This window comes from Erithacus rubecula (assembly GCF_903797595.1).
Source record: "Erithacus rubecula genome assembly, chromosome: 2".
NCBI lineage: Eukaryota > Metazoa > Chordata > Aves > Passeriformes > Muscicapidae > Erithacus > Erithacus rubecula.
This window is the reverse complement of record NC_136685.1, coordinates 80,797,282-80,821,289: the sequence shown is the minus strand read 5'-3', so window position 1 is coordinate 80,821,289 and position 24,008 is coordinate 80,797,282. Positions and strand designations below refer to the sequence as shown.

The 24,008-nt window shown below is 41.6% G+C and overlaps 1 protein-coding gene across 1 annotated transcript in view; it reads right to left on the bottom strand.

The window, feature by feature from the left end:
• GLP1R (glucagon like peptide 1 receptor) overlaps positions 1-23,720 on the bottom strand; it is an 83,114-nt gene extending 59,394 nt beyond the window's left edge. Inside the window, exon 1 of the mRNA XM_079329368.1 lies at positions 23,503-23,720. Coding sequence (XP_079185494.1) covers positions 23,503-23,574 — 72 coding nt within the window. The 5' untranslated portion in view covers positions 23,575-23,720. The remainder of the gene's footprint in view (positions 1-23,502) is intronic.
• Positions 23,721-24,008: the final 288 nt, after the last annotated feature.

Here is a 24,008-nt window from a genome sequence, read left to right as displayed (position 1 = left end):
TGCTGTGTTCTATTTCTCAGAGCTTATGGCCTACACAAAGAATCACAAGTTACGCAGTGCCACAGATTTACCGTGTAAGTAGTTATTTAAATATGAGATACTGTATTTTCTTGAGAAGTTATTTAAATCCTTCTGCAACAAAGCACTAAATGAAAGTATACAAGGCCAAGGTTCCTGGGTCAGTACCTAAAATCTGGAGCAAATGGAAAATATATAACTCAGAACTATGTTTTCATTGCTGAAAGCATGTAGTTGTGGTTTACTCAGGGGTTTTATTCCTGTTATAGTCAGCCACAGGCGGAAAAACAGCAGTAGTTTAGCTGGAGTGAAAATATATCACAGAAGGATAGCAGAGAAGATGGGAACAGCTGACTGGTTAAGGTGGAGAAGTCAAAAGGCATGAATGGATGAAAGACATTGAGGAGGTGAGTGACAGTGCAGCTTAAGGAGCATGAAACAAATGAAGAAAAATTGGGACAGTCAAAGGGACAGAGACTGGGAGCCTCTCAGTGTATGTACACAATTAGTGCAACTAATCTCTAGTGAGCACATTCCAAATGAGCACATTTAACAGTCTGAAGTCAGAATTCCTTACAAATCCTTAACACCTTCATAGAAAGCCCCTTTCTACATCATTTGCCTTCATTGGCCCTACTGTAAAAGTAAGCACTTTAATCACTTCTCAACATCTTTGAAACTATTCCTGCTGAAACAAATCCAGCATCCACACAGATACAAGGTGATCAATGCCACAAAAGCAATATTCCAATATAGTGAAATCTGAGCAGAGAGGGTACAAAGCCTCCAGACAAAATGTACCATGAAATGGAATTAAAGTGGGAAGGAGATTTCTCAGAGCTTCAGAGGCAATTTGTGACCCCTGGGATTACCTTCTCTCTTCTCCCACCACCCCATATAAGGTCTCACATGCAACAGAATGAGAAATCCCTCCTTACATTTGCATTTCTTTTGTCTTTAGTTGCCTGTTTTTAAATGGGACCACTTATGCTGCAACTTCTTCATGTTTTTAATACTTCAGGATAACAAGCAAGACTGCCTTGCTGCTACAGGCTCTCTTCCTTTAGATAGCAATGTTGGTATATCTACCTCGTGAGAGGAAGATGCAGATTATATTTACTGCCTTTTAGCTCAGAAGGGTGCTAGTAAGTTACTTTTAAATTTCACTGCCCTCCTTTGAAAAGCCCAATGAAACATTTCAAGGCTATTCTGCTCAGGATCAGCACAGCAACTAAGTGCAAGATAGGTGAAGATTACACATTACAAGCATTATGCTCCCTCTGGCTTATAACATTGCTTCTAGTATAACACAGATTTATTCAATCATCACTTAGGTAACATGAGCTATAGGTTTGCATGAATACTCCAGTGCAGAGCAGAGCTGGACAATCCCCACCCTGGCTGGGCAGAGCTGCTGTGCCTGATGAACCCCAGGACAGGCTTGGCCCCACTGGCTGCCAGGGCACTGCTGCCTCGTGTTCACCTTGCAATCCACCAGGAGCCCCAGGTTCCTTTCTGTGCCACTGCTTCCCAGCACCTCATCCCCCAGTCTGTCCCTACATCCAGGGCTGCCCATTCCAGGTGCAGAATCCAGCACTTTCCCTTGCTGAGCTACACATGGTTGGTGATTGCCCAGCTCTGGCTTGTCGAGGTCTCTCTGTAGGGCCTCTCTGACTCAAGTGAGTCAACAGCTCCTCCCAGTTTGTGCTGTCTGCAAACTTCCTTAGGATCCCTTCCAGTCCTGTGTCCAAGTTGTTTATGAAGGTGTTGAAGAGCATGGGGTCTAAGACAGAGCCTGGCAGAACCCCACTAGTGCCAGCTCCCCAGTTGGATGCCAGCCCATTCCCTGTAACCCACTGTGCCCAACCTGTGAACCAGTTGCTCACCCATTGTATGATGTGTTTATCCAGTTGTGTGCTGGACATTTTGTCCAGAAGGATCTCATGAGACAGAGTACCCAAAGCTTTACTAAAAGGTACTGTACTGAATTTGGTATTGACAGAGTCCTTTGACTCACTGTTCAACCCATGATAAAACAATTCTGTTGAGGATCAGTCCTTCAAATACAACACTTCTTAAAGACCCAAAGACATTCTGGAAGTGTGTTAGTGTGGGGAGAAAGTGTTACTGCTCAACCCTCACTCTCCTCAAAAGATGATATTCAACCCAGTTTTGTAACTATTTAGTTCAACTTCTGTGTAATAAGTTAATATAAATCCATTAGGGGCAACATCTCACAGTCCAGTTACTCTCCTTTAAGAGCTGAAGCTATGCCAAAGGAGGAGAAGGTACATCAAAAAAATGATGTCTCTACTATAGATAGTTCAAAAGAAGTATCATTAAAGGTATCCTTTTACAGAGATCATAAATTAGATCCTACTTCAGCACTGACATTCCCTAGATTTCTGCATTTATCACATTCTCTTCCCACATTACGTTGCCCAGTATCAAGTTTAATGTAGTCATTTGACATTATGCAATGCTAAGTGACCCTCTGAGATAAAGTCATTACTCTCAGTTCCTTCCGTAGGGCTGCTTGACTGATCAGATGATATAATATTAATTATGCTTCCCAACTCATATTTTACAAGATACTTTGTCAGTGGTTGGATCACTCTGTACAAATTCCTCGCCCTTCAGAAAAATAAACAGGATCAAAACAACTTATCTTTCAGAGGGAAACCAGCTTCTAGGAGCTTTTCCTGTAAATGCTTCTGTTCCTTAGTTACTAATGAACCAATTATTTCAGAAGCTCAGGAGCGCCAGAAAAAGAAACCTTTCAGCATGCTCCCTGCTAGTGAAAAGCAAAAAATGAGTTCCCTCACAAGAAGCTACTGAATTCAGGGAGAAATTCCCTGGTGACACCTGCCAGCTGTTCTTGCCCCTAGGCTGCAGCAGCTTAGCACTTGTAAGTCCTTCAAGAAAAACAAAAAGTCTCAGGACTCCAATAAAGGCAAATCTTGAGAACCATCTGTCCAAGCATGGAAAGCCCTCTGTTCTGTCACTGACTTCAAGTTCCATGACATCAAGCTTCTGAACTCGAATCTGCAAGAGGAAGCTCTCATCAGATAGTTACATATGATCAACTCACAGAAAAGACATTCCTCTGTTTTTCTCTTCAGAGCTGCCCAGCCCAGATTTCCTTTTCTTTTGGTGGTGTTTGTTGCTGTTCTTTTTATTTGTTTTAAACCACTGGGTGAATCTCAGCATTCCTCTCTCCCAGCTGAAAATGACCACTGTACCCATGGTCCTTTCCTGCCTTCATGCCTTTTTCTCTTCTTTTACACATCTGCCCAGCTTCAGAAGGAAGGTTTGGCTGAGCTCAATCCCACAGCAGCTTCTAATAGCACCTACAAGGGCAATTATCACCACCAACAGTCTCCATTCCCCTCTCCCACCCCCTCCATTCCTAAAACCTGTTCTTACTGGATTAAGGAAAAAAGAATAGGCATTTCCTAAAAAATGCTTCTGCACAGAATCTCAGACAAGGTATTGTAAACTAAAACAAAAACTGATTTGAGGCATACTCCTATTTCTTGGTACTTCTGCACAGGGAGCTCCCAGTTCAGCTGACTGATCATTCCACAAATCATTCCAAATACATGAACTGCCTGAGCAGGCAGGAGAGTTCAGCCCTAACCACAAGGGTTTCCATTCCAGGATCAAACACTCCAGGTCTGTCCTAGGATCTTTCATTTGTGCTTTGAAAATACCCAGTTTTCCCGACCCTGAAAAATTTGTTTTGACAAGGTGCATCTCAATGAGAAAAATATCTCTTGGCCCTGTAATTTTCTGGATCAAGACAAAGTATTTGGCATTCAGAGACATAGATGTCTAAGCAAACTTTGAAAGACCTAAATCAACTTGCGTAATATACAGTTTCAAAATAAAGGGAATAAAGTAAAGCCTAATATTTCAGCATGATCCAAAATTTAGCATTACCTTCTAGAGAAATAAAATCAAACTCCTCTAGGTCAAGTAAGATGGTCTGAAAACGTGGTGCAAACCTGTGTTTATAGGGTTCAAGTTTCTAATGTTTCTGTCTCCAGTGATGGACAGACCTGGGACAGGAACAGTTACCTGCAAAGTTTGTTTTTTTTTTTTTTTTTTTTTGTCCCATGAAGAACTTCCTAAGGCTGGAAAGATTTTTGTCTTTGGTGACTGTAGGACCCATGAATCCATATACTCACACTGTTGAGGCAAGTACACACTTAGACTGGCAGCTGCTGTTACTGGAGAATGTTATTTTCATTACAATGTTTTTAATCTGTTCTGGTAAGTGTTCCTGTCAAGGATGTATTACATGAGCCACTCAAAAATGCCAGAAGGAAACTACTGAGCAACTATGCAGAGGGACAGAAGAAAAATGCAAAATTCAAAAGCAACTATAACTTACAAACTCTTGGAGAGAAGAAAGCAATCCAGCAATTTTAGTGGAAGACAGCATACAGCACTCATGAGAATTACATTAGCATACAAGGAGATTTTACTGTGCATTGCAAATTTAGACACACACTTTTTGAAGTGCTCTTTAGCAGAGGACTTTTATTGATGCAGTTGTACAACAGAGCAAACAAAGCAATAGTTTAACATGTATTTTTAGACAGATACACCAGGTATAGCTCTAGAAACATAATTGAATGAACAAAGGCAGAGTTGAAGAACACTGCAGGAGGAACAGAAGCTACAAAGCTGCAAATGAGAGCAGAACCTCATTTCACACTCACAGATTTGGAAACAAAATCCAGCCTAGGCTACTGGAAGAGCCACTCAGCATTTCATTAAAAATTGTGTAGTAACACAATCATAGAGTGATTTGCGTTGAAACACATTTAAAGATCATGCAGTTCTAATATCCCTGCCGTGGTCAGGGACATCTTTCACATAGATAGGTGGGATCTCACAAGAACAGCAGGAAAAGAACACTTCCCTCACCCTGCTGGCCATGCTGCCTTGGATACAGCCCAGGATACAATTGGGTTTCTGGGCTCTGAGTGCACAATGCCAGCTCATGACCACCCTCTCATCCACCAGCACCATCGAGTCCTTATCTGGAAGGCTGCTCTCAATCCATTTTCACCAAGCAAGCCTGTTGAGGTCCCTCCAGATGGCATCCCTTCCCTCCAGGGCAACAACTGCACCACTCAGCTTAGTGCCACCTGCAAACTTGCCAAGGGTGCACTCAATCCCACTGCATCCACTAATCAAGGTACTTAAAAGCACAGAAATACAAAAGTATTCTCAGTACAGACCCCTGAGGGACACCACAATCATGTACTATCAAATGGAACAGAGGGAAAATGAGGGATATGTACAGCTGAAAAATCCCAGGAGGTTTAGGATGGAATTCAGATGCCTGATCATAGTTCCTTTCAACATAGATGTGTCCCCTCATGTTGTGTCCTGTCACACCTACAGAGAGGTACAGGATTCTTCTATATCCTACATCATATCCCTTAGTCCCATACAGGGTCTTGAATACTATAAAAATTTTGAGCAGCTCTAGATGCCTACATTTGGGCAACTGACTCAGCTCTAAGCTGTTCAAGCAAAACAAAGTAAAGAACATCTGTCAAAGCTGGACTTCTGGCTCCTCTTGCTGAGGTTTAAAATGCAATTAGTTAAGCTGGTTCTTTAGGACATAGTGAACCAAGTACATTTAAAAGGATCTTTATCTTATGCTTGTAACTGATTGGTTTCTCTGTACCAGCCAGCAGCTGGACAGTCCCAGTGCTGGCTGAGCAGAGGGACAGACTGAGCTGGCAGTTCCACAGAGCCATGGAATTGCAACACTTGAACTTCCAGTTAAAAAAAAAAGTTCCCACAAAAAAAAAACTCATAAAAACATGAACATCACTTCATTGTAAATAATTTGTATTTTCACTAGGCAGGAAAAACTTTCTAAATCTTTCCACTTTCCATACCAAAATAGCCCAAGAGTTAAGCTCCCCCAACTTTTCAAATAACTGTTTAACTATATATTTAACTATATAACTTCTTGATGAGCTGTGGTGCAAAGTGTAGCTAGTTTTTCCAAGATCGCAAATGCTGTAGCACTGTAAACCTGGTCACCAGTTTGTCATCCCATCACTGCAATCCCTGCAATAAGCTCAACAAGAAAAAAAAACAAAACAACTAAGTAAATCAGACACACTAACCTTCACAAACATTTTTCTCACTGAAAGCATTCTCATCTACACTCTTATTTGTAAACAAACTGAGTTCTCCAGTTTAAAAAAATTACTCAACAGAAAAACAATCACCACAAAACTATTTAAAAAACACCACACACAAACCCAAGAACTTCAGTTGACAATTTCATGGGTTCTGCATCTACTATCGTTTAGAGATTGCCAGAGTAGAATGCAATCAAATCTGTATTGCTTTTACCGGTCCTAGTTGAGGGCAACAGTTTATTTTGGTTTTAACAAATGCAAATTAACTCCCTCAGCAGCTCATTGTCACAGTGGCTCAAGGTTCACTATCCCATTATCTGCTGTATGGCTTGGCCCTGCCAAGCAGTTGTAAGTAGCACCTTTACAAACTGTTAGGCTTTCATCCACGGTCACAACACATTTGAGAGCAGAACATACAGGAGACACGAAGCTCATTCTCCAGACATCATTTGTTTGCCTTCCAAATCCTAAAAAGTGAAAGTACTTGACAAATTCATCCAGGAGAGATTTACTTCTCAGTTTCCCTGCAATCCTCTGAGCCAAGGAAGCTGACTGCAGAAGTACAGACTGGTCAAGTTGAATCAGACTTTTCTTACTCTGGGACTGCAAAGCAACTTATGAACCACTCCACTGCTACATGAACCAGCCCAGGATATTTCTCCAATCCAATCTGCTGCATTTACCTCACATACCAAATACTAATATGAAGTCCCTCTTGTGCAGTCAGGATCTCTGGCTACAGCTGAAAAGTAGCAAATGATCCATGCATTAATTCTGCAAGGCAATCCCACAAGCTGCAACACTTCTGTCCCCAAACAGCAGCAGAAGACAGGAACTCTGAGGCAAGACCTAACTTCTATTTTTAAAAAAAGTTTATCACTATTCCATCTTCAGGCCACTTCTAGCACACTTTGATTTTCATCAGTTGGGATGTCATTACATAATTTTCTCATTAAGTGGGAAATCAGTGTGCTCTCTTCACTCACGATCCTCACCAGTCCCAGATCTCACTTCTGGACTTCAGTCAGACAGCACAGCCTTCAGCCCAGCAGCTCTGCTATGGGCAACAGCTGGTTTGAAAGAGTCATAACTCTCCACAGAAATCAGCCTGCCTCCACCTCATGCCTTCTTTCCTTCCCTTATTCTCCCCAGGGCACAAGCAGCTGAAGAGGATTGTGGTTTAAGCTACAGAAGTGAACTGCAATGGTGCTGATGTTAAAGCTGACAGGACTTCCATTTCTTGCCACTTGTCCTTGGGGACACCTTCAAAATAAAGGGGAAAGTGAGCAGCAGCAGCAGATTGCTGTTCGAGCAGTAAGCATACTGGTTTTCAGAAAGCAAGAGACAGGATAAAGCCCAAGGGAGAAGCAGCTCAGTAAGGCAAGCAAAGAAAAACATGCAGAGAGAGATTCAAGTAAGCCATCCAGCTGGACAAATGGGAACACAAGAGAGCCACCTCTCCAGTCAGGTCTCCAAATTGTTCATTTTTGAGGAAGGTGAATTTGTGCACAAAGCTTCCCCTCCACCCAGCTCCAATTTTAAAAGCACTGAGGGAAGCAGTGACCATGCAGTAATAAAGCTGAAAATGGATAGGTCACTTAAAGGAATTAAACTCATTCCATGTTAGCAGTTTCACAGCCACACGTTTCCCCATCTGACACTAACCTTAAATCAAGCTGGACTTGTAGGAACAGAATACATTCACAGAGAAGATAATAGAGAAAAAACTTAGGAATTTAAATAGCACAGGCTTGGCTTGGCATGTATTTTCAGAGGAAGTTCTCTGAGTGAACCTGCTCTGCAAAAGACTTATGTTTTCATTTCAGTTCACCCTTAAAATGTACTTTTGAAGCACTGGGTCATCTTACAGCTTAACTATCAGCATCTAAAGCAGCATATACCAGCACCACTGTTGAAAGCAGTGGTTTCTCTGAGCCCAGTGAAAGGTGGTGATTTTCTCCCCCACGCCTCACTCCCCTTGTCTTCTTATGCCTTATGATGCACTCGTACCATTAGCACTGCAAGTCAAACAGCCTGACTCTCAGAGGTAAAATTAAACAGGAAAAATATTTGACAGGCTAAGTGTTGCTGTGAAGCAGAGACAAATGCAGCACAGCTCACAGTGAGACATAAGAATAATCTTAATTATCCATCATCTTTGAAGTGAGTAGTAAGTAAAATCCTATATAGCATATAAAATGAATTACCAGTATCAAAATGTTAAGCTAGGAGTCAAATGTGTTACTCAAAAGAAGCAAAGACTTGACGACTTCAACAATTGGAGAAATAGCCCTTAAATTTTCCTCATCTACACTCCCTACCATACAGCTCATGAGTTTTCACCTTTTGCAAACACAGTGACCTTGAGGCCAAAGGACTCATGATAAACTCAATTTCCCACACAGCACCTTCTAGATTCTCACACCAACCAACTGCTGCCTCCATCTCAAATAAGCTTGACCAGGAAATAGTAGCAGGCTACCTGCTACTTATCACTCAGTATTGGATTCTTCACTTATTTCTGGTCTGAGGCAAATTAACTATACAAATGACTTCTCGTAAAAGTAACCACCATGCTAAACATGAAGTATATCACAATAGTTTTAATTATAAAGATGAATCTGAAGCAATTAAAATTGTATCTGCCTCAATTTTCCCAAGATAACTGCCAATTAATATTTATGAGGTTAGATAACTTTAGTCTTTTCACAAAACTGGTGGATGCATATCAGATGAAACAGATAAGACTTACTAGTGAAAGCAAATAGAAATTTCACTTTTCATAGAATGCTATCATTGCATACCACCACATTGCTGTGGAGCCCTGCAAAGGAGAGTCCAGGCTCCTCCACCTCACTGCCATTAAGATGGTTTCTGACAAAGGAACCAGGTGTCCTTCAGCCTCAGATTATGCAGACTTGTTTTATCATCACTAGCATTTTTGAAACTGTTGGTTTGTACTTGCTGCCATCAGCTCCCTTATCTTTTCATTACATAACTGCTGGAGTTATTTTAGCCACCACTTCCATTTCTTACCAGAACAGTTTAAGTTCTGAGAAGACATTTGCAGAGCTGGAGGTACTGGGGACACTATCAGCATCACTATCTCCTGGAAGTTAAAAATACTTGTGCTTTTTATATGATAATGTTTTCCTTTCACACCATTTTTACTCTTTCAACTTTGCAGCTGCAGATAGTAGCTTACATTCTTTTTTCTACTTTTCCAGTTAGGAAGAATGAATGAGGTAAACAAGTCAAAATCTGTTGATGGAAGTGCTGCAGAATCAGGGCTGTAGATCACATCTGTTTTTAGAGATTGGTAAAAGCTTTCATGCCTGAACACCTTGCCCAAAAAAATACATCTGTTCCTTGCAGCTACCAAAGTAGCATGCTGCTGTACTCAGACAACAGTCCCTTTTTCACCTCAGGTATCTTTTTTTTCTGTTTTAGCATTGTAGATTATGAGGGCAGAAAGTTCACTGAAACACTTAGATTTAAAATAGATAAATAAGCTACTGTATGTGAAATTTCTGCTCAAACATCACTACATAAGTATAAATAAAAACACTTACTATCCAAGTGAAATTCAAAGTACTCAGTGGAAAAGAAACGAAAGGTCAGCTCCAAAAACAGGCTGGAAATGGCAGAAACATAAAAGCCCTTGTGTTTTAACAACCTGCAGGAACAGCTTCTGTTCAGGTCACAAAGATGCATCCTCCTCCTTTAAGGCAACCAAGATTTATCCAGATGCAGTAACTCCTTGTGCATGCAGACCTTCTGCAACATCCTTTATACAACAGCCTCCAATTACTCAAACGAGCAAGTCAAGAAAATAATGAAGGTAAATACTTTAAAATTCCTGTCTCCAAAATGATAGATTATTCAGCTATATAGAGTGCTTAAAAAAGAAGGGGAAAAAAATAGACAAATGAACATTTTTTATTGGCTTTTCAAAACCAGAAGAAACACAAATGCTCATCACTACAACATAGTGAGTCTCCAGGTGAGCACAGAAACTCTGCAGGCTAATCACAATATAAAAGTGGTGGGGGGGAACTTCCTAAAAATCTCCATCTTAACTAGAGCTGTTCAGAAGTATCCATTTCATGGAATTCAAGGGAGGAAACAACACAGCCAAAAAAGGCAGTAACTCTGTACATGGAGGACAGGAAGACAACACTGGCCAGAGCTGGGACATGCTCCCTAGAGGGGCCCACTAGATGAGCAGCTTGGGCAAGCAGACAAACACAGCACACAGGCCAGCTTGTCTGCTTTGTTTCTACCAGAACTTTTAATGGAAAGGACACTAACCCACAGAACATTTCTCTTGTCAGATTCCTTGGACCAGAAATGGTCAAAAACTTGAGAAGGCGCCGGGGTAGAGGAAAAGACAGATGAGAGGGAAAAGGCAGCTAAAGAGAAAATGATTTAGTCAAGACCAAAGTAGGCTGACACTCTCCATTCCCAACTGTTCAAATAGTTTATTTTCGAGTTTGGATCATAAAACTAAATAAAAGATAAGCATTGCAAAATAAGCACGAAGCATTTAGATCTCAATGGTGGTGGAAGTTGAATATTTTCACGTCGGCTGCCTGTCATCCCATACTTGACAGTATTCCAATCTTGCTACAAATTTGCTATGAAATTATCTTCTCATTTCCCAGTGACATAGTCTGCTGCCCATGCTGTCTTTCACATAATACTTTTCTTCTGTGCTGATCCCAGCTGTCCATTGAGCAGGATACAGATACTTTGGGCAGTAAAATAAATCTGTTTTTTTCCACAATTTGGTTTGGCTCCAAATACTTCCAGCATGACAAAAATAGGAGAAAGAGGGAAGAATAAGAAGAGCTATAAATTACAAACAAACCAAAAAACTCCAGAGGCCATAAAGTAGCATCAACAGAAAGATTACCATCTCAGAACTAATTTGGGGATAAGAGAAAATATTGGGAATTCAGAATTTTTATCATTATTTTTTCAGCACACTAGCTGGAAATTCAGCTTCCTCTTGATCTGTCAGTACAAAGGTGCTCTCTCCTTCCCCATACAGTACAGCCATAATAATGAATTACTCAAAAATGTGAGCACCCTTTACTTAAGCATTATGCCAAGCAGCTCAGCCATAATGGCAGAGCTATGATTAAAGAGAACTGTAAGTCTTTTTGTTGAAGAAAAACTACAGAATATTTTAAAAGACAAAGCAAAGACACAACACAGCAAAGCTTAGAGCCAAGTCTGAACTTCAGAACTCCACATGCAATGGGCAATACAAAACAGATATGAAAAACTAATCATGGAAAGCCTGAGCAAGTATAAAGTTAACCTCATGAACTACAAATGATGTTTACATTAGCTTTGTTCTCCCAGTGTTACAGCCTTCAAGCTCCCTCAGTAGTATGTGTAGCACCAACTGACAGCTTGGTTTGTTATTAAGTGCCTGGCTCTGAAGAATATAGTGTTTAATAGTACAAATGGCCTCATTGATGAAGATCTCTTCTGTGCAGCTGTAACCCCTTCTCCACCAGTAATCAATTATACAGGAACTGAGAACATTTTCAGACAAACACAGTCCTTTAGCCTTGACTCAATATAAAAAGCAATTCCTCCTCTACTGCTTTCTATAGCTATTACAGATATTTCCAAGGCACCCATCATATTAGTATTCAAACACACAGACTTGGTGAATTAAGTGCACATAAAAGAAAGCACTGCCATTCCTTCCCCACAACAGGTATTCAGAAAGGGTCATCTTACCAAATGGATTATCTCTACACACACATTTCTAATAGCAAGAGTGATGACAGCTCCTACTTCCTATGCAAAATATAAGGCAACACTGCATTCCATTCCCCTATTCAATAATATGTAAAACCACAGCAATATTATTCATCTGACTCCCTAAAATGAGGAGAGCAAGATAATAAACATCTGCAACTGTAAATCTTTCCATGCAAGATAGCAAAAGAAAAAAGGGAACACTTCCCATGCCCAAATCTGAACATTTCTCATCATCAGCTACATGATGTTCCATCAGACCTGATGAGGGGCTATAAAGACATTTAACACAAATGTTGAGAAACCTCTGCTTCTTTTCTCACTGACTATTCCATTCCCTAGTTCTTGAAGAAAGCCTTTATTTGAAAGCAAAACCACTACATCAGCAAATAAAAACTTGTGAGTGAGCCACAAGTCACAGGCAGATTCCTTGTCACCAATAACCACTGTCTTGGATGGCACCTCTCCCTTGATTGCTCAAACTAACCATAACTACTACAGCAATGAGAGGGACAGCTTGCTCCCCACATTCCCCTTTCCCCATGTAAAGAAGTTTGAGTTCTGTCCCCAAAGAGGACCCCAACTACTTTCTGCAGCTGAAAGCACATCCATCCTGACACAGAAATTAATTTTCTGTTGAAAAACATTTTCTTCTGACTGGGTTTTCAAAGAGTTTCCCCTATAATACACCATATACACTCCTCAAGATAAAACAAACAGAACACCCCATCCCAAAACTCCTCTCTATCATCCTTCTAGCAAGAGCATCCTGGAAGATCACAGTAAAGGTCCAAGGACAAGACTGCTGCTTACATTTGGAAAGTCTGTGACACCCTTTTGCAAAAACCAAGCAGAAGTCAAAGCTGCACCAATACAAGGCTTCTTTTACAGAAAATTAACAGTCTACTAATAGAAGAGCTTCCTCTGGAATTAATATGTAGGGGAAGAGATTAATCCATGTACTCATTTGCCTATTTCCTTACTCAAAGTTTAATTGCTGGTGTGGTCCTGTAAAAGTCTATTTAGGTCTAATCCAAGGTGATTTTAAGTCTACTGGACAGAGACTTATTGACCTTTTCACCTGAAAAAAAAAAAAAAAAAAAAAAAGCTTAACTGGTGAAATACCACAGTAAATTCAGTTTATAACTAATTAAGATGCATGAATGGTGGCAGAGTGCAAAAGACAGGAGCAAGGAACAAGACAAAGGTTTCATTCAACCATTACAGGATGTCCCACCATTCATTTAGTATAAGCAACAAGTAGGAAAACTGATCAGCAAATACAGAACTCTGACAGCTCAATGATCCACTGGCATTGATTACACAAATAAATAAAAAGTGGCCCTGCCTGAGCAAGAAGGTTGAACCCGCTTATCTCCAGAAGTTCCTTCCAGCCTCAGTCATTCTATGGTTCAAATGTGGTTTAGGTATCAAAACAAGTAAGAAATCAAGAGATGCAGCTTCCAACTCCAGCTTTGTTTCCTGCAATTTAAAACCATCTCTACTATTGCAAGGCCATTAAGAGTTCAAACTATTAAGCTAACATTCCTTTATCATTACATCTTATTAGTAATAAAATCAGTTTTATTTTACAAAGCTTTAATAGCCTTATTCATTACCACCAGGTGTCTTAATCCCCAAAGAGCAATGAACAAATACAGAGCATACTGAATAGTTATAGAATCATTATTTTACAGTTTTCCTCTAGTACAAGTTTCTCCTCTAACTAACTATAGTTAATTAAAAGATAAAATTGCTGTCTCTTGGAAGCACATAGGGAGCAAAGCTGAATGCAACTGAAGGCAGGTTTTTCAAGTTTCCTGTGTCAAGACTTTTACTCAATTCAACTAATAAACAGGATTGCCAAGTTCTAGGCTTAAAGCACATCTATCACAACAATAAATGTGTTGGAATTTCATTTTCTGAAATACTTTTTGAACAGGATGTTTCTGACTACCTTTATATCTGAAAGCCATCCATGCCATCTGTGATGTTCTGTATTTAATTTAGAGAGGTTATACATATTAAGGATTTAGGGCTTTTTGAAAGAAGTCCACTACAAACACAATTTATTTGCTGTGCAATTTATAACAGTGTCACTGTAAACAGCACATAATAGCATCCTGTCTTTTTTTTCTCCAGAGTGTACTCTGCCTGCAGTGTCAGTGAATTTAAAAGGAATGGGATCTTTTTGTTATTCTTAGAGTGATGCATTTCAAGTGATACTTGATGAATTTGTCTTCATTAAGAAATGGTAATGAAAAGGGCAGTATATTAGAGAGCATCACAGCATCTGACAAAAACAAAGATCAACTGCTATTTCAAACAATTTAGACCAAATACTACACCTTTAATTTTCCCATCCCAAGGGATAAAATCTAAAAGCTTAATTCATTCTGCATAACAAGCTTTGTACAGTAGAACAATTTTATTTGGGAGGAATTGGACTGAAGGAGGAAGATGAAGATTGACCTAAGTGATTATCACTCATCTACTGATATATAGCTATACATCTTATTTGTAACTCATCCATAGCTCTACCAATATCCTTTTAGAGGCGACTTAGGAAGAATAGTAAGTGCTTTACATGGTCTGGCTCCTTCCACAACAGCAGTAACACCTCTGATGATTTTTGGGCATAGGAGACAGGCTGTTACCTTCCTATATATTAGTGTTCCCTCATACTTTATGCTTCCCACTCAATTTCACATACTGAAGCAGAGTGAAAAATTTAAGCAGTGATGCTCATGTTCTCACTCTCTGAAAGGCAGAAAATATGGATTTCTATGCACAGACCTCTTAAGCACAATGATCAGTCTGTAGCAAAGTCACAGCCAGCCATAAAGGCAACACGTTTCTGGACTTCACAAACACAACAGGTACATTGCTCTGCCACCCTATTCCAGCTCTCAAGCTGCTACTCTGAGCTTGAATAACACAATGATCACACTAATAAATTAATAATTTCGTAGAGTAGTCATTGACTAGTACATTTTGTAACGTATAAACCAAGCCTTTTGAGTTTTCTGGTTTTCCACATCCAATTAGACAAAGTAAACACTTGATACTTCTCAATGCTTCTTTCTGTATCAAAATGAATGACAGCAACTCTTCAGTAGCTTCTGTACAGCACTCTAGATATGTCAGAGGAGAAACAAAGTTGTCCATTTCCATTCTGAAGAAGATCTATGAAGAAGCTACTGCATTTCCAGGAGCCTGTACAGTCAGGAAATGAATCTTGTGAAAGGGGACTGCAAATACCAGGCACATCAGTCTTTCCCAGAAGATCTTAAAGATAACAATAACTACTTTTTCACACCACACTTTAGCAATTACATTTACCCTGTACTTTAGAATTTCTACCAGGCACCTGCAGAAGCACCAAACTAGCACAAGCAGCAAGCACCCAAAGGGAATAAGTCTTCTGCTATTAGTTTACCTGCAAAGTTCAGAGACATTCTCCTTTACAGGAGAGAGTAAAAACACCTGCTAGGTTGCCCACAATACACATGGCACACTGTGCCTAGGATTTATCAATCCTCTCCATGGGAAAGAGACAAATATCACAGGAGGATACTAGACAGAAGTCAAGAGAAAGTTATTCTAATGTCTTCAACCCTTCCACAGCACTGAGGCTTTAGATATGAACTACAGCACAGAACACAATTTATTAAGCCACATCCACCAAGACTCCTCCTAACATGAACACTGAATGTTCTCCTGTATGAGTTGTGCATACATGACCTCAAATGTAAAAAGTGAGTTAAAAACTCTCCATCTAACTGAGCCCAAACCCTTTGTCCTTTCTGCTCTCCAATAAAAGTTGACTATGCCATCTTTAAAAAGATTAGACTTGGTAATAAGGTCTTAGCAACTGCAGGGACATGATACCCCCTCACCTACTATCCTCCTAATGCCTTATAAAGTTACAGCAAACTTCAAATTGAAAATATGTTTTAGAAGTTCAGTTATGTTTTAGAGGGATTTTCAAGTTTGCTTTGCTTGGGTTTTCTTGAAGGTGGACACAGCTTTTGACACCCTTTAAAGATAATAAATTAATCTTCTGATTTATTTGTTCTGTAAGGTTCTTAGAGAACTGTGGCCCCATTGCTGCAGTTGAGCAGTCACTTGTCATCTGTCCTTTACATCCCAATCTGTATTGTCATAAATTCTAATTATACTGATTTTATAAGGGTTTCTTTCAGATGTCAAGACTGACTTGCTAAAAGAGATGAGCATATGCAAAATTTGACTCAATCTGGTTACGTGAGAAATAAACTCTCTGAAACTCAGTTTTAAAAATGTTAAGATGCAACTGAACAACTGAAACATGCTTTAAGCAAAAAACAAGACAACAACGACAACAAAAAAGTTTTCACAATGACATAATTCATAAGGATGAATATAGCATCCAGGAGATGTTGGTCACAATATGAACAGTGCTGATACATATGGAGCAAAATGGGAATAGAAATATTAGCAAAAGAAAGAATGACAGTTGTTTCCTACAATATATAAAAGTTTACTGTTAGCACAACTCAGAGGAAGATTAATGCTACATGGCATGGAATAATCTGGTTTTAAGAGGTGCAATCCACCTATTTCATTGGAATGACTTTTATACATCTCTTGAGTGCTTGATAGACATCAGGGTAAAGCTTGATATCCATTTCTCAACTTGCTTCAGCACATACATCGTGCTCACAGGTGGCTGGACTGCCTTTCAAAGCACCAGAGAAATACTCACCCTAAGCAGAGCCAGAGCAGCTGGGAGAGCTCTTCTGGCAGCTGAACTTCTTGTCTGCTTTTGGCTTGTCCACACAGAACAGCAAGTCTCAGGCTACTCATGCTGCCACAAAGACATTCTCTGGTGTAAGAGCACAGTTCCATACATTTCTGCCCTGCACCAGAGACACTCAATGCAAAAGTGTCAGTGTTCACCATTCTTCCCATTTAGAGAGGGATTTATAGGACAGCACTGCCCTCCCTCAGGCTGTTCACACAAGTGTTTGGTTTACCTGATGCCAGGCCTTTCAGTCTTATTCAGCTTCCAGACTGATGTACTGAGCAGCACCAGAACTCCAGATGTCAGAGGAGCTACCAAAGCATCCCAGTCAGAAATTAAAGTCTTAAAGAGAGCAAGACTTCAGACACTGTCCTATGCAGATGTGTTCATATAGACACCCAACATCCCATTCCTGTTTGCCAAAAGCTCATTAAATCTAACAAAGAAACTGCTTCATGGGGAGAAGGGGCAGCTGGGAAGGTAGGGGAGAAGGAGAGAAGCAGTGTAGTTTTACAGAAGGGAAAGGGGAAAAATGAGCTTGAACAATGGTAAGAGGTGACCAGATATGTCCCAATTACAACAAAATTCAGATGACAAGCTAACTCATGCTCACTTGTTCTCTAAGGAGCCAGAGAACCAGAAGGTAGTGGAAAAAGGCAAGGCCAAGTGAGTCACAAGCTTCTAAGTTGTGCTCAAAGGATTCATAGTTTCACACATACAAAAAGGTTCTTCTACGAAGGTCCCAACTCTTTAGCTGCTTCCAAGGCACAACAAGCAAGCAGGTTCCTTTTCCTGAACATGTCCTACAGTGCAGCAGAGAGCACAAAGGCAAAACACTGTCTATCAGTAATAAAATGCAAGTTTCAAAAACCGCCCTGAAATTATCCAAGAAGGCACTGGGAGAGTGGCAGAGCACGTGCACAAGCGGGACAAGGCAAGAACAGAACAGGTGAATGCAGATGAGCTCAATCAACAGACAAGCACAAGACAAAAATAAGGCAATTCTAAAAGCAGCATAAAACAATTGAGGAGAAAGATGGTGAGAAGGCAAACTAACAATGAAACAGTCCATTGCAAGAAAAATAGCCGTCAATACCAGACTACACCAAGACAGAAATCTATTAACAATCAATTATGGTGAAACAGCAATAAAACATAGTTAGTAAAATGACCAGCTGAAGGAAGCATTCTTTTTCACATGTCTAAACTACAATTTCCTCCACACAGTTACCATATTTTTGATTGTTCATTCAATTAAATTAAGCCTCTGTTTTCTCTATACAATAACTGCAGTACTTACAAGACTATTAAGAAGCCGTATTTGACCGTGGGGCAGGGGCTGCTCACAAGGTTTCATGTAAACATTTGGGAAAGAGCTGTTCATGTTATCATGGCCACACTTAAGCAACCTGTATCAATTCATTCACATTCATCAGAGGCAGCAGCAGTTTGTTACTTTGGGAAGACAAGACCATAAAGGTTAAGTGGTAGAAATCTAATCAGGTTCTCCTCCATCAAGTTGTGCTGCACTGTATTGTTGGAACACTGTCTTTAAGACTAACTGAAGTCCCGATGAAACTGCAGGGAGTCTCCTTTTGCATGTGTCCATATCCCTGGCAGTAAGAGCAGACTCATCTGCATTCCCTCAGCAATGGAAGCAGTGGGCTTTCCATGTTTATATTTACAAACCACAGATGCTGCTGCAACTTTTTCTGGAGATTGTTCTCCTGCCTGTAAAGATCAGCACATATTTCCTAAGCTCCTCCAAATTCACACCAAGGCAAGGGATCACTGGAATGAAGCAATCATAGCCCAGTGTGGTTGAAATTCATAAATATCAGTTTCCAACACTGAACAAAACAAGGCATCAAAGAACAGTATTCAGCCACCACCAAACTTTTTCACCCTTCATAAATTCAAATTTGCTGCATAAGAAGCTATGCCATTTGAAGCAGTTACCTTCTATTTGGCAAGCTAGACATCCTTAGATACTGCTTACCCTACCCCTCTTCTAATGGGAAGCATTGTATGCAAGCAATAAACTCTGTGCAGTAGCTAGGTTAGGAAGTTTTATTTAATGAAATGAGCTCCTGCCTGACGTTTTAATTCGCTCACAAGAAAACAGCTTAAATAAAAGGTCTTTTATCCACTTGGCTAACAATTTTTTTCCAAAACAGAGACATGCCTGCTATTGTGTACACTTTTGTTAAGACAAACTAATAGAACTGATGTACTGCACAAGGAAACTTGAGCAGACATCCTTGGTGGCAGGACACACGGGTTTAATCACAGAAATGCAAAAGCTGTTCATGAAAGAAAACAGTAACAGCTTTCATTTCCCTACAGCACTGCAGAGGGAAACAATCAGTTTTGAAAAGGACTATTTCCAAGGTAAAAACTAGTGAAGACCCTGTGATTTCAGTGATAACAGCTCCTCCTGGTGTGTCCTCTCAAGTAACTGGCAATCAATCAATGCAGCAAATTAAAGCCCTATTTATACAGGCATGCAGAAACAGGATATACCTTTAAAAATCTGACAGAAGGCAGACAACTGTTTATGTTCTGTATATCAGGCCCAGTTTCACTGAACTTCCTCAGCTATAGAGTCACAACTTTCAGAGTGCAAGAGGTTTAGTTCTGTAAAGCTCTGTCACTTTCATCTCACTTTAAAAATGCAAGTTCTTCTCACAAAGGAGAGCTACATGTACTTGTACAGCCATAATACCTGTCCTTCCACTCCCAGCTGCATCTGTCTACACTTTCCCTCAAATATTTTTGTCCAAACTCTCAGATTGTCCCCTAGTTTGGGGTATGGTTTCACAGCTAGAGAAATAGGGGGAAGGATTTAAGAGCTGTTTCAGTAAATTAAACTTTTCTAGAACAGACATCAGAGCTTTTAAACGATGCCAAGAGCCAAGTCATTGTTCTGTTGTGTGAAATACAGTCCTTTCCTTTGGCCCTTGAAGATCACAGAATCATTGAATGGCTTGGGTTGGAAGAGATTGGAAGAGATTTTAAAGACCACCTAGTTACAATCCCTCTGCCTTCTACTAGACCAGGCTGCTCAAAGCTCCATCTTGCTTGGCCTTGAACACTAACAGGGATGGAGCATCCCCAACTTCTCTGGGACTGTTCCAGTGCCTCAATACCATCACAGTAAAGAATTTCTTCCTACGATCTAATATAAAATTATCTCTTTCAGTTTGAAGCCATTCCCCCTTGTCCTGTCACTTCCAGCCCTTGTCCTGGGTTACTTAAGCCTGAAATGTCATGTGTCATTCCCCCCCCCCCCCCCCCCCAATATAGTTACATTTGGGATATTGTAACAAGTATCTTTTTAGTTTGTATAATCAGGTTTGTCATGTTAGGCCATCTGGCTTTACAGCACACTCAGTGTCACTAGCTTTCTAAAGTTTGCAGAAAGTTAGTTTTTTCTAAACAAAGCAAACGAAAAAATCCCCACATTATATTATGAATACATAGAGGTTTTTGTCACTTGAGATACCAATTTAATCTGCATTGAATTATATAATACAAGCACCTAATTTAAGTTTTACACCATAACAATATAGGAATGAACTTAAGTAGCCTACAAATATTAGGTTTTTAAGAGCCTGGCCATATTCCTGGGAAAGCAGCCCATTACCTAAAAGCCAGCCAAGTATCTTTGAATAATGACTAGAGCAAGATGGCCCAGTGTAAGACCTTGTCCACCCTTTCCTTCACTGCCTTCTATACTTCTGCCAATATGTGCTGCTGATGCTTGTCTAGCTCATTTGGATTTGCAGAGTGCAGGCAAAAAAAAAGAAAAAAAACCCAAAAAAACCAAACAAAACAAAACAAAACAAAACAAAACAAAAAAAAAAAAACAAAAAAAAAAAAAAAAAAAAAACAAAAAAACCCAACCAGTTCTTTGAAGCTTTTTGAAATAGAAAATTGAGGAAAGGAGTAACTCAGAACCTCCAGCCAACCTAGTAATGGAGGAATTTTTACAGAAGATCCAGTTAACCAAGATGCAGTCCAACTCACCATCCTCACTTCTGCAAGGAGTCACTAGCTTACAGGTTCACTTCTTTCTGTTTTTCAGACAAGCACTATCTGCAGTCATTTTCCCACCCTAATGACTTCTAAAGAACACAGATCTGCAGGACAGTGGTAGTCAGAACCATAGTTCAATTTTCTCAGCATTAGGGCATACAACAGAAGACAAGAGGCCAAAACAGGCATGGTCCTGCAAGCCTGGGCTGGGCCATGCAAACATTTTGGGACCTCTACGCCCTCAAGGGCAGAGTACAGCAGACTAACAAGGCATTTAAACCCCTTTAAAACCCATCCTCACACTGCATCTCTTCCTCAAAGCTTATCAGGATTCAAAACTAGCCCTCCTGGAGACAAATACTCAATCCTATACACTCACAGCTGAAGAAGCAGATGCTGCATGCAGAGCTAGAAAAGCAGTCAGGGCAGGCTTTGGAAGGGAGAGCAAGTAGCAGTGCCCCTAACACCTGCAACCTAACAAAGTCGTGCTGTTGGTCGAGAGAACAGCTGGCTGTTGTATCTAAATAAGCCTCAGTAACAGAACAGTAACTGAGAGCACCAGTAACATACAAACATCCACACTCAGTGCTGATATTTACATGTGTGCTTTTCTATTCCCATACCAGAGCACTTCACAAGTAAGAGGTGAGGAGAGCAAAATATCTACAGCCTTTCCACTGAATTTATCTGTTTCTACTTTTACCCAGACCACCTCTATTATTCCCATTTAGCCTCAGAAACTAAAGCAGGAATAGTTTGAAGAACAGGACACCCCAAATCAGAGCTGTGGCACAGCTCTTCTCTGATATTTAAACTACTTCTTCAGGATTATCTTATTAAACCTTTGAACAAAAGTACTACATAGGAAAGCAGGATCTGAAATCCAAATGCAAGAGAGGGCTGGATGGCAGTGAACAGTGGCCAGCTGCCTGTCAGCTCTCTCAGCAGCAGGGCATCACTGCTCAAGGCCAAACAGGGAAAGGACACAAGCTTGTCATTAGTGATGAGATTCTGCAATGCAGCCATGTGCTACCAACTTCTTGGTCATTTCACTACCCTCAGTGCTGTAAGAAGATCTAGACCTAGGAATTACCCATCACCCTGCATTTAAGATCGTGGCATATAAGCAGCACCACATCAGATAAAAACTCCGGACTAAAATTTTTGTTCCTTCTATGTACATTCTCAGCTTTCCTTTTTTTCTCTTCTTTCCCTTCCCTTCCTCACTTGTTTGAGGGGGTGAGGGGAGAAAGTCAAAGTAAAACATTTGTCAGAGCACCAATAAAGTTCTTCCCTCAACTCTGTATCACATCATTCTGCCTTCCTCTCACTTGTCTTTCAAAGATTTTACCTGCTATTGCCTATGCAGTATTTTCAGTTTCCTTTAAATATCATCTTTAACACCATTCTAAGCTGAACATGAGAAAATAATTCAGTTATCCAGTCTTATGCTTTTGTACACTTATGACTGAGTAGATTACTTCATTCAGTTTCTCAGCACACAACAAGAACAATCACTGCTCTAGAGAAGTTGTCAGATAAGACCCTCTAGTGTCAGAAAAGACTATAAAAGTACTTGTTTTACTGCATGACTAAAGTTATAGTGTTGAGGCCATGGAAGCCTCTTTCTTCTGAACTGCTCCCAGTTCTTCATCCAGGTGAAGAAGACCCTCTGGCTCAGAAATGAACTTCACTTTGATTCTCTACTGCTGGCAGCTCCACTATCAGTTTGCTGTGTGGTCAAAGCTCAAGTAGATCAGGGATTTAGCCTGTCAAATACTAAATACCTCCACAGATGGAAGCTCCCCAGCCTCTCAGGCCCCTGTTTGTGTTTGATCATCTTAACAATGAAGCAATTTTCCTAATTAGAATTTTCCCAAGGGCACCTCTAAGGACTTGAGGTAGACCGCAAGTAAAACAAACCCATCAAGAAAACCCAACTTGTTAGACAGCCCTACAAGCTTAGGCTCAGTTGGGCATTGAACAGATGCTCTTAGCGCTGTATTGCAGAAATTTGTAACCCCAAAAGCTTTCAGCAAGTGGAAAGACACTGGACAGTGTATTTGGTCCATCATCAGATACACTGTCCTTTCCTTGACCTCTAGAGCCCACAACACCAACTTTGAATCTGTCCTTGCTCTATCCCTACAGCAGTACCCTCCTGCTGCCACCTCAACGCCATAAGCTCCATCCCTCCCCATCAGTGTCTCTTGCCTCTCTGTCCCCTGGTCACTAAACCACAGTCAGCCTTCTCTGTCCATCACCCCTTCCGTGGCCCTTTCCCCCATCACCTCCTCTTGCTCTACACACAGATTACATTTTGCTTTCCCACCCTCAACGCTGTGTCACAGCCGACCCTACAATCCCCAGAACGCCGCTCCGGTTTTCCCACAGCACTCCGTTTGTTTGCCATTACAGACACGCGTGTTATTTCCTGTGGGAGCGCTACCTCGAGGGCGATGCCCTCGCAGCAGCAGCGTGTCCGCTCCTTTCCCCCGCTCCGCCGAGACCCGCGGCGGGACCCACGCACGGACAATTCCCGGCGCCCCAGCCCCGCCGTCCCTGCAAGTGCTGGCCCAAAAAGTGACGGCTTTAAAACTTCTGACTCTGTCCGAGGCGCGCCCGGAGCGGCGGCTCCGGCAGCACCGCAGCCCCGGGGATGCCCCGAGGGATCCCGGCACCGCGGGGCAGCGCGCAGGCACTCACCCGCCTCACCGGGAGCGACCTTCCCGCGGCCGCCAGCAGCAGCACAGCCAAGCCGAGCGGCGACGAGGGCATGTCCGGGGCCGGCCCCCATGCGCGGGGGCCCGGCCAGGCTCCGGCTCCGCTCCCCGCGGAGGCTCCGCGGCGCGCACGGCGGAGCGGCACCGGGCGGAGCGGCACCGGGCGGAGCGGCACCGGGCGGAGCGGCACCGGGCACGGCGGAGCGGAGCGACAGCAGCCGCACCCGGAGCTCCGGCGGCCGCTTTTGTATCGGCGGCGGAGGCGGGGAGGGGCCGGCCCAGGTACAGCCCGGCCCGGCCCGGCCCGGCCCCGCCCGGCGGAGATGAGGAGCTGCCGCGGGTGGCGGTCGCTCCGCGGACGGACGGGCGGGCGTCGGAGGCGGCAGCGTCAAGGGATGTGCTGGGGAGGAGGAGGGAAAGAAAAAAGTGGAGGCAGCGCCTCTGCGACCCCGTCCCCCACCTTTTCAACTTCTTATTTCCTTTTATTTT